Consider the following 17,215-nt stretch of genomic DNA (forward strand, 5'->3'; position numbering starts at 1 on the left):
TAGAAAGTATTTTGATGGAAGCTGAAAGACTCTATTCAGTATTTTCTGAACATAACATGATATGGAGCTGCAGCAACCATCTTACAACCCAAAGATGAGAAGTATGAAACACGAATATATCTTAGGTCTAAGATAGGACGTCTAAGGAGGTCTAAGAGACCTCCAAGACAAATATGATAAATGAACTGGTAAGGATGTCTTCTTAGAACTTGGAGAAAATGAGTATGAAAAATGAATGTCTACTGATGTTGACTCTGGTACAGTCAACCAGCTGCATAAGTGCTAGCAGCTCCAAACATCCAGATTCTCTTGTTATGTGAGAAAGAATGAACTCATACTTGGTTACAATAAAAACAAACTAACACATAAACAAAGGAAAAAAACCCCTACTGGAAACGTAATGAAATACTCAGTGGTGAAATACTTAAACCTTTCCTTCAATCTCAGGAATGAGACAAAGATGTCTATTATTAGCATTTCTTTTAGCATTGAACTGGAGATCCTAGGCAGTATAATAAATAAAGCAAGAAAAAAATAAATAAATCAAAGCCCTAACAATTGGAAATAAACAGAACTATCATTGTTCTCAGATGACATATCATGTCCTTAACAACATCCAAAGGAATCCCAAACTCTTAGAATTATTAATGAATTAGCAAAGTGGTTGGACACACAGTCAACATACAAAAAGCATTTATATTTCTACATACCAGCAACAAAAAAGGAGAAAATAAAACTTAAAATATTATTTATAAAGTAATCAACATCAACTATCTAGGAATAAATCTAACAAAAGATAAGTACAATAAGACCTAAATAAATAGAGTAATATACCATGTTTATGGATTGGAAAATTTAATACTGGAAATGTTCATTCCTTTAAAACTGACCTATAGATTCAATGCCATCTCAATTAAAATCCAAAAGGCTTTGTTTTGGAAATTGACAAGCAGATTCTAAAATTTATATAGGAATGCAAAGGGACAAGAACAGTCAAGGAAATTGTGAAAAGCAAAAACAACATGGGAAATGTACACTACCAGATACAAAGACCTATTATAAAGCTACAGAAATCAAGACAAAGTGGGTTTAGCATAAGATAAGGAACAATGGAACAGAATATAGCATCCCCAAACATACCCACACATGTACAGTCACGTGATTTACAGCAATGGTGTCGTTGATTTGCAATAGGAAAGTAATCGTATAAATGGTTATGGGTCAATTGAAAGCCCATATGGAAAACAATGTATCTTGACCCTTACCTCACACTGCCCAATAATCAACTTCAAGTAGATTGCAGATCTAAATGTGAAAGGTAAAGCAATAAAGCTTTTAGAAGAAAGCATAAGAAAATATCTTTATGATCTTGGAGTAAGCAAAAATCTATTGAGAAGGGCACAAATACTGAAAACTGTAAAGAAAAAAATAGGTAATTGGACTATATAAAGTTTAAGAAATTCTCTTCATCAAAAAATACTACGAAGTATAAGACACAAACTGGAGAAAATATTAGCAATCCATATATTTAGCAAAAAAACTTATATCTAGAATGTATAAAGAACTCTTACAAATCAATATAAGACAGACAACTTAATTGAAAAAAAGGGGAAAACTTGAATACGCATTTTGTCAAAAGATGATATTCAAATGCCCAATAAACATATAAGATGTTGAACTTCATTAGTCATCCAGTAAATTAAAATAAAAAGTACAGTGAGATAATAGGACATACCATCAGAATGGCTAAAATGAAAAAGAAAGATAATACCAAGTGTTGACAAGAATGTGGAGCAACTGGAACTCTCATACACTGCTGGTATAAGTGTACGTAGACAGTTAATTTGGAAAACTACTGCAGATGAATGTATGTATATCCTAGGACCCTGTGATCCAGCAATTCTGTTCCTAATTACACACCAAGCAGAATTCTATGTAAATTCACCAAAAGATACATACATAGAATTTCCATAGAACTACCACTATTCATAATAGTCTAAACTGGAAACTACTCAGGTGCTCATTAGCAATAAAATGGACAAATACTGGGTTGGCAAAAAAAGTTCATTTGGATTTTTCCATAAGTTGTTATGGAAAAACCCAAACGAACTTTTTGGCCAACCCAATAAACTGACCATTCTCAGAGTGGAATACCAGAAAGCAATGAGAATGAAAAAATCATAATTATGGGCAATAATATGAATTGTCAAAGACAAAACTTAGCCTGAGACAAAATGAACAAAGGTTGTTTATTCCTAAACTCGCAGCAGGAGGACCCTCTGCTGTCTCTTTCAAGAGTCAAATGTGGTAAAAAGGTGAGTTAATTTCATAGAGTAAACAGGAAACAGATAGTCTCTGATTGCCAAGCATTCTATTAAGATGGAAGTTTTGGTAGTAGAGAAGGCTTTCTAATTAGTCCTAAAGTACTTTCAACCATGGTAGGTGGACAGCAAAGGGGCCAGCTGCCTACTGCCTGCCAGAGGAAGTTCTGCCTGCATCAAATGGCCTGCAGAGCCCATGGAACCACAGTTCTGCTGCCCTGTCCCTTACTGTCCTCCAGGATATCAGCTTCCTTTTGCATCCTCCAAAGTACCACAATCTCATCTTCCTCCATCTATGAGATGCTTATATTCCAGTGGGGGATAAAGATAATTCTAGAAGGGAGTATAACATTACAAACAGAATTAAAATATGAAAGAAACGAACATATAAGAAAAGAAATTGACTAGATTGGAGGATTAGGACAGGCTTATCTGATAATGTTTGAGGTCTGAATAGTTTAGAGCAGGGGTCCCCGAGCCCCCGGCCACAGACCGGTACCAGTCCGTGGCCTGTTAGGAACCGGGCGGCACAGCAGGAGCTGAGCAGCAGGCGAGCAAGCGAAGCTCCATCTGTATTTACAGCCGCTCCCCATCGCTCACATTACCGCCTGAGTTCTGCCTCCTGTCAGATCAGCGGCGGCGTTAGATTCTCATAGGAGCGTGAACCCTGCTGTGAACTGAGCATTCGAGGGATCTAGGTTGCGCGCTCCTTATGAGAATCTAGCGCCTGATGATCTGAGGTGGAGCTGAGGCACTGATGCTAGCGCTGGGGAGCGGCTGCAAATACAGATTATCATTAGCTGAGAGGTTTGACTGCACAGAGACCATAACAAATCAATTGTTTGCAGACTCATATCAAAACCCTATCAGTGAGTGGCAAGTGAAAACAAGCTCAGGGCTCTCACTGATTCTGCGTTATGGTGAGTTGTATAATTATTTCATTATATATTACAGTGTAATAATAGCAGAAATAAAGTGCACAATAAATGTAATGCGCTTGAATCATCCCCAAACCATCCCCCTCCCCAGTCCGTGGAAAAATTGTTTCCCACGAAACCAGTCCCTGGTGCCAAAAAGGTTGGGGACCGCTGGTTTAGAGGCAGACAGAGAACAGGAGGAGTCCAGACAAATGGAACAGTATGTGCAAAGGCCCTGAAGCAAGAGAGAGTATAATCAGTATGAGGAATTGAAAGAAAGAGCATGGAAAACAGGAGGTAAGCAAGGGCCTTATAGAGCATCATGTGGAATTTGGTCTTAATACTAACATAACTGATATTTTAAGCAGGAGGTGACATATTAGTATTTCATTAGAAAAGTAAACCTCTGACTGCATGATAGATTGGAGGGCAGTTTAAATTTCAGAAGACCAGTGGGAGGCAACTGCAATGGTCCTGGCCAGAGAGAATGGGCTGGGTGGTGGGAGTGAAGATGGAGGGAGTGGAGAGATTTTAGAAGGATGTGGAAGGTACAATTGACAGAACTTGGTGATGGTTTCACTGTAGGGGAGAGAGGGAAAGGGGGGCCAAGGAGGACTCTGGGATTTTGTTGCCCTGGGTAGATGGCAGTACTTTTTCTGAGGCAGGGGCTCCCAGGTTGGGGTACAGAGTGGACGAAATAAATCAGTTGGTTTGGGCGGGTTCAATTAGAGACATCGCTGAGACGGTAAGTGGAGCGGTCAGGTAGGCAGAAGGATGTGATGTAGGTCTGCAGTTCAGAAGAGAGGGCTGAGCCACATCATTAATTACCCTTCAAACATAAGTGTTCAATTTGTCCATATTTGGTTTTTTTTAAGTTTGAGAAATTATTTCTTGATTTGCATTTCCTTTTTTCTCTCTCCCCTTTTCTTTGGAGGACTTGTTTGAATTTTTCTTTCCACCCCTCTCTTATTGTTTGTGTGCTTCTTTTGACTGAGAGGCTTCCTAAATTCATCACTTCCACCCACGCGGGATACACCCCTCACCTCTGCCACCCCTCACCTCTGCTGACTGCCTCGCTGGGTCACTGTGGGGTGTGATCAGCAGAAAAACAGATGGCAAAGGAACTGCAGATGCAAGTCATTTGGAAATGATTTGAATGTTGGAAACAGTTTGCTATTTGGGGTGAGGATCATCTTCCGGTGCAAAGGGCCTGAGCTGTTGCTGAGGGGCCTTTCGAAGGGCGTGCTTAGTGCATCTTAATCTGCAGGCGTGGGCTTGAGTCCGTGACCTCCTTCGGAGGAGCACGTTGTTTGATAGATCCTGGCTCCCAGCAGGTAGTCACACAAAGCTGGTGGACAGGCGAGAGAAGGGAGAAAGTTCAGCAGAGAGTTGGCTTCCAAGCACATATAAAAGCACCTAAGAATAATTTTTGAACGAGTCAGGCAATTCAGAGTGAATAGAGCCAGCTGCTCCTTCTAAACAAACTTTACTAGACAGTATTGATTTGGACTAGAAACTGAGAACCTTCTTGGGATCTATCTGGATCCTGAGTCCAAGGAGATTTCACAGTAGGAAAACAAGGATTCCAAATGCTTCAGCTGGTGGAATGTTCTAAAAGATTAGTACATTGGTGCTTAGTTCCAGTATTTAAGAAATTTGAAAGGAAGACGCTCAGGAAGACTTGTCTATATTGCTTAACAATTAATGTTATAAAAAACTGAGGCAGAGGGGAAAAATGTGTTTTCCGCAGGAAAGTCATTTTTTTTTTTGCTTATCAAATTGACCTCCACTCTGGGAAGTCAAATTTTGGCTCTTTTACCCTCAGTAATTTCTGTGCAGTAGGATGTGATGAAAGGGGTCTGGCCTGGGGCCCAGATATCACTGGATTATTGCTGGCTGTGGAGTGGGGTGGGAGAATTGTCTGCTCGGCTGTGACAGCCCAGGAGAAACCTCGCTTTAGAGACTCAGGCTGCTGTTTTTATGGTTGGTGGGATCTAGTTTGTTATGTTCCTAAACAGTTTTCCAAATGAAATTTCTAGGCCAACTTGCCGCTTTTACTGAGATTTCTTTCCCACGTGGAACTCTACTACTGTGTGTGATGTAAATGTTCAGTATAAACAAATATGTAAGTTATTTGTGTATCTTTATGTGCGTGACCAACATTTAGTTCTTACTGGGGGCCAGGTATTGTCCTAAGTGTTTAGAGGGTATGAAACCATTTAATGCTTACATTAATATTTTAAGCTTGTTGCTTTTATAATTCCCACTCCGTGGATGAATAAACTATAGCCTAGATGGGTCAGTTACCTGGCCAAGGCCACAAAGAGGGTGAGCAGTGGGGGCCAGGGTGTGACCCAGTGCTGTCCACCTCTGGGACCTGCTTTCTCTATTGCTGCACCTCTGCATGGAAGAGGGAAACATTTTTAAGTGTGTAGTCCCAATGGTGTTTTATTTTTTCTTAGGAGTGACTGGGTAACGTCCTATAAGGTCATGGTGAGCAATGACAGCCATACATGGGTCACTGTTAAGAATGGATCTGGAGACATGGTGAGTCTCTTTTCCCTCCGACCACGCCCTTGGTGTCTGGCTGTGCAGGGCTTGGCAGAGGCAGTGGACACCCGACCAGTGTTTGCACCTGGATGTTGCCTGGTTCTGTGTCAACCCAGACCAACCGTCCAGTCTGATGGATAATGACCCCCTTCCCATGCCCTGAAGCTTGGAACCAAGAGGCCCACACTTAGGGCTCAAATTCAGAGCTGCTGGAATTCAGTCTCTTCCACAAGTCACAACTCAGCCCTGGAAGGTCAGAGGCCTATGGGGAATGTTGGGGCCTGCACAGCTAGTCATTTATAGTAGTTCCCGAACTTTCTTTAACGACCGTGGTCTTTCAGCGCCACGCTTCCCTCCGGGTTAGCCAGTTCCGATCCTATCACCCTCTTCCTCGGGTTCTCAAGTGCAAGTGCCAAACATGGTATCCAGCGCCTTCCAAGATCTGACGGCAGCCTCCATTTCAACCTTCTTTATCATACTTAGCGCGCCCCGCCCCGCCCCCCCACCCCAACCCTGCACACACTCCTCTGTGTTCCAGTAACAGGGAGATGGTTGCTCTTGTCCTGAATCCCCTCTCTGGGCTTCTCCAGCCATTGCTTCCTTTTCTTTACAATCCCTCCCATCCGTACACATCTAAAGAGTTTTCCTTCAAGGCCCATTCAAATGGCACCTCATCCCTGAAGCTTTGCCTGGTCCTTTCCTTCTTATGACATCCCAGAGCTTTGTGGATGTCTCTTTGCCGTGGCACTAATAGATTTCACCTATGACATCTAACTATAACACCCCTCCTCCTCCCTGCCCCCCCCCACTAGACTGGGGCTTCCTGAGGGCAGGGTCCAGGCCTGATCCATTTCTCCTTCCCCCTCAATGCCCAGCTCACGTTAGGTGTTGCTCGAGATCTTGTGGAATGAGTGAATTACTGACTCTTTCATGCCCTGATAATCAAGCTCTAAAAGATTCTCTTTCTTTCCCCTTGTGCATAAATAGATATTTGAAGGAAACAGTGAAAAGGAGATTCCTGTCCTCAACGAGCTGCCCGTCCCCATGGTGGCACGCTACATCCGCATAAACCCACAGTCCTGGTTCGATAATGGGAGCATCTGCATGAGGATGGAGATCCTCGGCTGCCCGTTGCCAGGTGAGTCTGCCCGTGCTTCCTGCAGGGCAGGAGTGCTGATGGAGCACAGGTGCTTAGCCAGCAAGGTGAATAAAAGTAAGCCACACAATCTTTTTCCCATGTAAAAAAATACCACATCTATTGCAGAATATTTAGAAAACATAGGTAAACAAAAAGAAAATAAATACAAATCTCCCATAACCCCACTCAGAAACACCATGAACGTTTGGTGTATTAAAGTAACATGTCGGCTGTGGTTTTGCCTACTGGGATTTTAAGATGATATATGTTGCAAGGTTGAAAATCCACTCAAAGCTACTACTCAGAAGCAGGCAAAGAAAAAAAATTAGATAACATTTTTTTTGGTAACACATTAAATTGCCCTTGACTGCTCCTGCTACACTGGGTAGAGGAGATGGTAGGAGTTAATTTTAAACTTGACCATGTACATAGCCTCTCCGTAAAAGTAACTTCGCTCGGGTGCCTGTGTCTTTGGGAAAATGCTTGCTCCTTTAGGCTGTGTTCCCCTTGCCCTGTCTTCACATCATGGTATCTGGGTGTGACCCCAGAGTGACAGGAAGATGGGGGCTTGGGTTCACACGTGGACCCTTTGCTGATGTCTGCTCTGGACAGGCTGACCTTGTTTGGCTTGCTGCTCTGTCGGCCTTTCAGAACTTATGAGTTTGTGTGCATACGGAGCCTTATGTGGCAGCCTCTTCATCCTGTCCAGACATCTCCAGGGAAGGAAGCTGGACTCCAGAACATTCCTAAGGCCCTTCACTAGGGCCTCTAGGAATTTCCACTTTCCTGTCCACCCACAGTCAGGCCATAGGGAACAAGGAGCACAGCTTCTGGTTATCTTTCCTATACTTTCTCCTCCAGGAAAGCCTCAGCTTTCTTGTCTAGTGAGAGAGTCAGGCCTTGCTACCTCTGGATTCGCCCTGCCATGGGGAAGGGGACCACCAGCTCTGATGTCTCAGGTGCTTCTATATCCATCACGCTATTTCTATAGCCATCCCACCCCCCACACCGTGAACTTACAGTTACTGAGTTTTGGGAGCATATTTCATGTCGTTTATTGCTTTTCCCTCAATACCGTAATATCCATGATCTTGCTTTGCCAAGTGTGAATTTATAGAACATACGCTCTGTATTGCTGAGAAAGATGGGTCTACCTACCTACCTACTTACCCTCACACCAGACAGATTCTTTGTTACATATTTGTGCTTACTAGACGGCAAACTTTTTTCATGTCATTTAAACTATTAGAGACCATCTGTCTTGTGGATGCTTTTATCTTAGTCTGTGGACAATATCTCATGTTTTCAAACTGCCTCTTATAGTTAGAAGTTCAGTTGTGTCCAGTGTTTTGATTCTCTACAGAATCCCACAGTGAGTATCTTTGTTTCTGTGTCATTGTGTGCGTCCAAAATTATTGTGTAAATTATGGGGTTATTGTGCAAATAAGGTTACGGTGGCTGGGATTGCTGGTGGAAAGGAAATATGTGTTCCCAAGGATGATCCAGAGAGAATGTTGAAGGCTTCCCAATTTGGGATCTGGGCCTCCTTTTGCAGCCTGGGATGACAGTCGCCTGCTGCCGCCCAGGGCCTGCTGGGCTTTCCTGAGTTCACTGCGTCTGCAGGCACAGACGTAGGCGGGGGTCTGTGAGGCCTTCTTTGTGCCAGGTCACTCAGCACAGCCTTGGTCTGCTTGCTTTAAAAAGCAGGGTCACGGTTTCTCTCTGAGGGCGGGAATTCATCTGTTGTTGGTAAAGGGCAAAGGGCAGCCTGTGAGAGTCTCATGAAATAAATATTTTCCTGTTAAGTTATTCTTGGTGTGTGTATGTTTGAAGATAGGTCCTGGGGGCAGTTTAAACACAAAGACAGAATTACAGTGTGAAATCTGGATGGGTTTCAAGTATGCACTTGGAATAGTTCTATTTTCCAACCCTGAATATTTAGGGCCATTTTTCTTCTAGAAGTTACTTAGCAGTCTGCCCAGAGGGGAGCTGGCCTTTGTGCATGCCGCCTGGTGGTGGTGACATCTGAGGGCCTGGGGTGGCACAGGGGCCCCATGTCCGTGTGGGTAATTGAACCTTGCTCAGTTGCCTTGTTGTCGACACGATTCCTTTGTGCAAGTTAACGAGGCCAAAGGCAGGGGTGACCCAAGCAACTCAGCCACTCAAACCCAAGGTGACTTCGTGTTCTACATGCAAACGCCCAGAGTCTGTTCTTCCTGGAGCTCTTGTTTATGAAAAATTCATTTACCTTTGCTTCTGCTTCTTCTTTGTTCTGTCCTCCCTGTCTTCCTGTGGACTCTCAGGTGGGAGCAGAGGAAGGGGAAGATTCTTTTTAAGTCTTCATGAATAATGTGTCCAGAAATTTTTGAACTAGAAAATGAATTACCTTATACCATGGTCTATTAATAGGATTTTTAAAATTCAAATAGAAAAGGGGGAGTATTGTTTCATGGTTATAGTTTCAGTTTTGTAAGATGAGAATGTTTTAGAGATTTGTTTCTACAACAGTGTGAATATATGTAACACTACTCGACAGTACTCTTGAAAATGGTTAAAATGGTAAATTTTATGTTATGTGTGTTTTACCATGATTTAAAAAAATTTTTTAATTCAAACAAATCTTTTAAATGTTGTTCATTTTTTTTTAAAAGTGAAAGGAAGTCCTCTTCCCCAAATTTGAATGGACTTGTCCATTTTGGACTAAGGATCTATGCATATCAGAAACTCTGGGGAGAGCTTCCTAAGATAAATTTTTAATAATGAAGAATTCAGGTGAAGACACACGCCAGCTGACTTCCAGATCACAGCCTTGGTGGTTTTCAGGTTATTTTGCTGTTGCAAACAACACTGCAATGTGCTCTGCCTCTTTCAAAAAAGAGCTCCATTGTTCTGCACACGATTTCTCCACAGGGTGACAGGACTGTGCCCAGGGTCCTGGGAAATAACCCTGCAGGGCAGGGGGTGGCAATGCTTGAGCCCCTGGTGCTGGTCTGCAGCTTCTATTATGAATGTGAGACTCTGACCTCTTGGGGGAAAGTCTTCACTCCTCCCACCTCGTCTTCCTGGCCACCAGGTCTGAGCAACTGTCCTCTCTCTGCACAGTGCCAAGGGGTCCAGGGTCTTGAATTCGACCCAGAGGAGCTTGTGGTGAGCTGTACAAAGATCTGTGGAAAGGAGCTTGTGTTCCTCAAGCATGGAGGAGCTGCTAAAGGGCAGTGCCCGTGAATCATTCCTTTGGGCAGGCCAGGACCCGTTGAGATGCTGTGTCTCCTTTCTCTGAATACACATACCCTCCATTCATAAGCCACTGAGAAAATGTTTTAATTGTAAGACCACCACCAATCTCACTGAACTGTAATAATGTTTCAGCCTGCCCCACCCCCTCTCAACAATTTGTATAAATTGGGGGAAGGATGGGTTCTATTGGATCAGCATAGCTGCAAGGACCTTTTAAATCTATTTGCTTTACTACCTTCCACTTTTCTTCACCAAGTCAGGCCACACTCCCCCCAAAATTCATGTCCACGTGGAACCTCAGAATGTAACCTTTTGTTGGAAAGAGGCACTTTGCAGATGTGAGTAGTTACGATGACATCATACTGGGTTAGGGTGGGCCTTAAATCCAATGACTGGTGTCCTTAAGAAGAGAAAACAGAGCCACACAGGGAGAAGGCATGTGATGACTGAGCCACAGACTGGAATCCTGAGGCCACAAGCCAAGGATTGCTGTCAACCGCCAGAAACTGGGAAGATACAAGCAAGGATCTTCTCTGAGAGCCTTGAAAGTGCACGGCCCTGCTGACAGTTTCATTTCAGACTTCTGTCCTTCAGAACTGTGAGAGAAGAAATTTCAAGCTACCTAGTTTATGACACTTTGTTATGGCAGCCCTAGGAAACCAGTACACTAACAGATCCAAAGATGGCATAATGCTCCATAATCATCCTCAGTCCTGAGGATGTGCTTTTCATTTACCACTCGCTCCACCCTACCCTCCATTCTCTGTTCCTCCGTAGTCATAAGGTAATAGCATCACAGCATAAAGTGGGCCTCTACTCAGAGGGTGAGTCACCTGGGCCCTAGAAAGTGCTATCTTTTTGTAACTAGCCCTTTCTAAATAACTTGATTGGAGTATCCATCCATCCATCCATACATCCGTTCATTCCTCACTCATTCATTCATGTATCAAACGCTTCGGGAGCATCCGTTCTGAGTCAGGGCCCAAGGATTCTGAGATAAGATGCCACAGTTGCTGCTCCCAGAGCTCTCGCTGTCCAGTGGGGGAGGCGTGGCGGCGTCTTTTCCCCAGTGGATCCCTCTCAATTCAGGGGGCTCCAGGCTTGCTGGCTGCAGCCTGTCCCCGCTGTCGCAGAAGGCATCTTGCCCTTCTGAGTTTAAATAAACGTGTGATTTCTCTTTGTCCAACTGCCTGATGTTGATTATCTTAGGAAACTGTGTAAACAGCAACACTCTTGAAAATTGTCTTTCCTGACAGTTTCTCCTGTCAATCAGGCCACAGATTGGCCCTGGGACTTCCTGGAGAAGGTGCGCCAGCCAAGAAATCAGAGGATTTCCTGGACTCACGCAAGCAGCGTGGTGGAGATGCTATGCGGTGGGGTTATATGAGGCGGGGCAGCAGGAAATAAGCATGAATGATGTGCTGCTCCCTCTTCGGAGCCACAAGGAGCTGTGGGTTTGATGCTTGCACTGACAGTAATGACCTAAGATCGTAACGGGCTCTGCCTGGGGGTCCACGTCTCCCCCTTGCCCCTTTTGGAGTGACCTTGTCATAAGAACAGTCAGATGGCGCTGGACAAGTGCGACTTCTTATTAGGGAGCCAGCTCTTTGCAGAAGGGGTTTGGTGCTGTTTGCGTATGGTACCAGGTCATCTGTGCTCAGGGCTCTGTGCTGGGGGTGTCGGGGCTTCGGGAGGTCACAAGGCCACAGTGGTGGGCATTTCCTTGGGTGAGGGGCTGGCCTCGTGGCAGGGAAAGAAAGAGCTGTGGTGGCTACGTTTCTAGTATCCTCCTTAGTCCTCAGAGAGCACTTGGAGGCCAGCAGTGTCTTTTTAAATGAGGTGAAATTCACATAACATACAATTAAGCTTTTTTAAAGCATACAGTTCAGTGCTAGTATTTTCACAAGGTTGTATGATCACTGGCTCTTTCTAGTTTCAGAACTTTGTCATGGACCCAAAACCAACCTGGACCCACTGAGTAATCACTTCCGGATCCCCCTCCACGGGGTAGCCTCTAATCTGCAATGTCTCTATGGATTTGCCTGTTCTGGATAAAGCGTGTCTTGAGACTAGCGATTGTAGATTGCAGTGAGCCCCCTTTCCAGGAAAGATAGCCTTTCCTCTCCCAGCTGAGCACCCGCAAAGCAGGGTCCCAACCCCCAAAGCAGCAAACAGCTGAGCAGAACGGTCCAAGAATGGTGGTGTTCCCTTGGATGTCCGGTAACAGGGTTTGGTCTGCATAGTGTAGTGAGCTGGTGCCGGATTTGGGATGAGAATAGCGAGTGTCCACATCAGTGAGGAGCTGGGAACGTTCAGGGTGTGGACTCGTTTCCAGGGCTGCCGTAACTAAGTACCAAAAACCAGGTGGCTTAGGATAACAGAAAGTTATCGTCTCACAGTCCTAGAGGTCGAAGTTTGAGATCAAGGTGTAGCAGCGCTGGTTCCTTCTGACGCCATGAGGGAGAGTCTGTTCCTTGCCTCTCCCCCAGCTGCTGGTGGTTTGCTGTGTAATTTTTGACATTCCTCAGCTTGTTAGATGCATCACCCCCATCTCTGCCTTCACTGTCACATGGTGTCCCCTGCGTGCTTCTCTCCGTGTTCACGTTTCCCCTTTGGATAGACACAGTCATAATGGAATAGGGCCCACCCTAAGGACCTCATGTAAACTTGATTAGCTCTGTAAAAACCCTCTCTCCAGATAAGGTCACGTTCTAAGGTCCTGGGGATTAGGACTGCAACATATCTTTTCGGAGGGGGGCCATCATTCAACCCAAAAGAGGCTTAATGAGTAGACCCGTTGGGACGGAACAGGACTTTGAGTCACCGAATAAGAGACGTAAGGTTGGGAGGGCAGTTTTAGACTCCATGTGCCCCGTCTGCAGTTTGTCTATTCCCATTACTAAGGTGTTCCAGAAGGAATCAGCTGGTTTTCAGTACATCTGATATATGAAACCAGCCACATGAAAGGAGGCAGGAGACTGATTCTCCAAAGCTCCATCTGCAAGGATAAAAGCCTTGCAGACTAAATCCGGGCTTCTGATTCAAATGTCGGAAGTCCTACTCAGATTACCTTGGGAGGGGTCGGGGGAGAAGGAAGATTTTTGCTCACAGGAATGAAAATTCCCGGGGTAGATCTGACTCTGGCTTCAGGTAGGAATAGGTCTGCAATCTCAGGGCTTTCTTGGTGCAGTCAGGGCTCCTCTCCCACCACCGTGCAGGCAGGAAGCTTGGCCACTAACACCCCAAACTCATCCACCATGTGAGTGACGCCAGCAGGAGACCCTCGTGGGGAGGAGCTCTGGGAAGGAGTCGTCTTATCAGCCCAGCTTGGATCCTGGGACCATCTCTGAGCCAGTGGCTGTGACCAGAGGATGTGTGTTTTCATTGGCTGAACCTGGGTCACACGCCCATATCTGTGAGTGCTGGGCAAGGCTATTCCATTGGAAGCATCTAGAATAGATTCCCCACAGGAGACTGGCATTCTTTTGTCCACAGAAGAGAGAAGGGGACAGTGGGTTTGGCTGACTAACGGGGTGGGTTTGTAGACTATGGGCCCCAGGGAGTGGGGGGGGGGGGGCTTTGTTCTCACTCCTTACCTACAGTGTTGGGGCCCTGATAGGTTCTCAATAAAACTTTATCCAATCAGAATAAGTGGACAAGTTTAGAAGTATTTGTTCGAAAGGTGGAAGACTGAAGGTTGTGAAAATGTTCAGCTGTGGTTCTGAGTCAGTTCTGGAACTTGTACCCATATCCTCAAATTGATTTAGTCTCAAGGAAGGAAGGATGTTGCCAAACATGGGGATCTTCCTACGTTGAGTTGTGAGTTTGTCTTCAATCCTTTTTAAGAACCTTGAAGGCATAACTTGCGTTTGAAGACAAAAGGGGCTTTTCAAGAAGAGTCTTGGAAAGAGGCCCCTGGGACTTGGGGGAGGGGTGTTGAATAGCTCTAAGGAATCAGCAGTGTAAAGTAATTCAGTGTAAAGTAATGTGAAAATGTGCCTTTACCTTGGCTTTGAAACATACAGGTTTGGAAATCAAAGGGCAGGAGGCTTGTTGGAGGGTTCGGTCAGCCTGCACTCCCCAAAGCAGAGAACTTGGAACATAACTGGGGGCCTTTGCTGAACCTGAACTACTTTTGCTTTCTTTCTGGAACAGAATGGCAGTTTGCATTTTTTCTTTTTCAGTGGTGATTATTTGTTTCTAATAGTGTTACTGGGAAACCTTCTGTGAATATTAAACACCGAGTCGTTTTTGGTGCGTGGGTCTATATGTGATTTTCAACGTGCCGCATGTGGCCACAGTTCTCAAGGGTGAAGCCAGTCTCTATGGGCCCCTCGGCAGGTAGGTTCCAGGTGGCAGTCACGCCAGGTGGCTGTGGATTGCAGACAGGCAGCCAGCTCACGTGATCGCAGATGTGTGTGATGTGCACCGCGGACCTCAACCCTGCTGGCAGTGCGCTCAGTACTTTAACACGGTGCTTCTCAAACTTCTGGATTTTTTAAAATGTGGATTCGGATTCAGTAGGCGTAGGCTGCATCTTACAAGCAGCCAGTGTTGCTGGTCTGTGGCCTTGATTGGTGGCACGAGTTAGGACTCCCTGCTCCTAATACCACTGGGAGCTGCTGTTCGTCCTCCCATCACCCGCCACCGCCATCACCTCCAGAATTATCCCTTGAGCCACTTGGATCAAACAGCTACTATGGTTCCAGCTTTGCTCACGTGGTTCCGGAGTTAGTAGGTTAACTTGTCTAAAGCACCATGTGCTCTCTGCCTTGGGGAGGGGTCTGAGCTGACTGGGATTTCTGGCTGCATGGAGCTGGCGCTGGAGATGGCAAGCCTGGCTGAGGCTCTGTAAGCCTCCGACTTTTTGTCAGGTCAGGAGAGGGCCCACTGAACGGTCCCTCCCCCCTCATCCCCCTTCCAGCTCTTCCTGTTCCCTTGCCCCTCCTTCCTTCTCAGTGCTCTTTGTTTTTGTAATTGTATAAACGACATCGGCTTATAGGAATTAAAGAAAAAAGTCAATTTATCTGGAAGAGAATTAAGTCAAGAGCAGACATCTCCTCCCCAGTCCTCAGGGGTCACCACTGCTAATGCACCCTGATTATGCCTGTTAGGGTGCTTCAGCCCCAACAGCAGAAACCCCAGCTCCCACTGGCTTAGCAGTTCAGGGAATTCTTTATCTCAGGTGACTGGAAGTCCCAAGGGAGGTTGATGGGGATCTAGGGTTGGTTCACTCAGTAGCTATTGAGGTTCTCTCTGTCCTCTACTCTGGAGAGATTCTCGCTTACTCCTCTGTGCCATTAAAGTCCTTCCCTTCAATCTGGACCAATAACAGTGGCCAGGAGTGCTATGTTCTGATTGGCTTAGACCAGTCATGTAGGACCCCTGGAGCTTAAGGCATGAGGTCAGTTTCCTAGAAGTGGAGAAGTGGGGATTCCCAGACAACACAGGGCTTCTGTTAGGAAAGATGAAAGTGGACTGCATGCTGGGCAAGCAAATGATAGAGTCCACCACACTTCTGAAAATTTCCATGCAGTTGTGATATTCATTCACTCATTCATTCATTCACTTATTCCTTCCTTCATTTAGTGTGACTGTTTGCCAGGCACTAATACTAACAGTAAACCAGTGAGGGAGGTACCAGTGTTCCCCTGTTTATGGGTGAAGACACTACGGAGAAACCGCTCAGTGACTTATCCAAGGTCACACAGCACACAAGTAGAAGACATTGGAACCCAGGCATTCTGGCTCCAGGCCCATGCTCTCCCCACTGGGTAGTTCTGACTCTTAAGATGCTTCTTGAAAGTTGGCTCTCTTACCTCTATGCGAAAGTTAGAAGCTGGAGGTTGAGCTGTGTTCCCACACAAATCAGGCACCTAACACAGCCACCACAAGTAATAGAATAATGTGAATGAATTCAAAACCATATTTCTGTCCCTAGATCCAAATAACTATTATCACCGACGGAATGAAATGACCACCACCGATGACCTGGATTTTAAGCACCACAGCTATAAGGAAATGCGTCAGGTAAGATCCAGGTTTGTCAAAGAGAAATCTCTCCTGTGCCCAGAAGCACGTAGGTGTTTGTTTTTGTGCTTTTATGGTTTGTTGAAGCCACAGGAAATGCTTGTAGTTTCGAGGCTGAGAATGCCTTGGCGTTCAGGTGACCAGAGGAAACCTCCCTCGCCAGCAAGTGATTGAAGCAGAATTCGAAGCCAAGCTTTCAGATTTAATACTATATTTCTTCCACCTACACTGTTGGTGGAAATGTAAATTGGTGACAGCCACTATGGAAAACATTATGGAGGTTCCTTAAGAAACTAAAAATAGAGCTACCATATGATCCAGCGATCCCATTCCTGGGTGTATATCCAGAAAAAAATGAAGACTCTAGTTTGAAAAGACTCATGCACCCAAATGTTCAGAGCCAAGACGTGGAAACAGCCTAAGTGCCCATCAACAGACGATTGGCTTAAGAAGATGTGGTATATGTATATACAATGGAATATTAGCCATAAAAAAGAATGAAATATTGCCATTTTCAGCCACATGGGTGGATCAAGAGAATATTATACTTACTGAAGTGAGTCAGAGAAAGACAAATATTATATGACATCACTTATGTGTGGAATCTAAAAAATAATACAAATAAATCTATATACAAAATGGAAACAGACTCACGGACATAGAAAACAAACTTATGGTTACCAGAGGGGAAATGGAGAGGGGGAGGGATAAATTAGGAGTATGGGATTAACAGAGACAAACTACTATATATAAAATAGATAAGCAACAAGGATTTACTGGATGGCACAGGGAATTATAGTCAATATTTTGTAGTAGCCTATAATGGAAAATAATGTTCCATACATATATATAAAACTGAACCACTTTGCTGTGCTCCTGGTACATCGCTGTGTGTGTGAGTGCTGTCACTGATTTAAGGACAATAGTCATGTGCAGAGTCGAAGAAGAAAAAGAACCCGGAACAGCACTGGTGATAATAATAGCAGGAAGCTCTCACGTACGACCTACATCAATTTCCCTAC

At 44.9% G+C, this 17,215-nt stretch overlaps 1 protein-coding gene across 2 annotated transcripts in view; it reads left to right on the top strand.

Annotated features, from left to right (window-relative positions):
* The window catches only part of CPXM2 (carboxypeptidase X, M14 family member 2), a 133,250-nt gene that overhangs the window by 86,598 nt on the left and 29,437 nt on the right, over positions 1–17,215 (top strand). For both annotated transcript variants that reach the window (XM_007468736.1, XM_007468737.1), the window contains exons 5-7: positions 5,701–5,785; positions 6,776–6,926; positions 16,105–16,193. In XM_007468736.1, the coding sequence (XP_007468798.1) occupies positions 5,701–5,785; positions 6,776–6,926; positions 16,105–16,193 (325 nt within the window). The remainder of the gene's footprint in view (positions 1–5,700; positions 5,786–6,775; positions 6,927–16,104; positions 16,194–17,215) is intronic.

Source organism: Lipotes vexillifer, unplaced genomic scaffold, assembly GCF_000442215.2.
Source record: "Lipotes vexillifer unplaced genomic scaffold, Lipotes_vexillifer_v1.1 scaffold741, whole genome shotgun sequence".
Classification (NCBI taxonomy): Eukaryota; Metazoa; Chordata; class Mammalia; order Artiodactyla; family Lipotidae; genus Lipotes; species Lipotes vexillifer.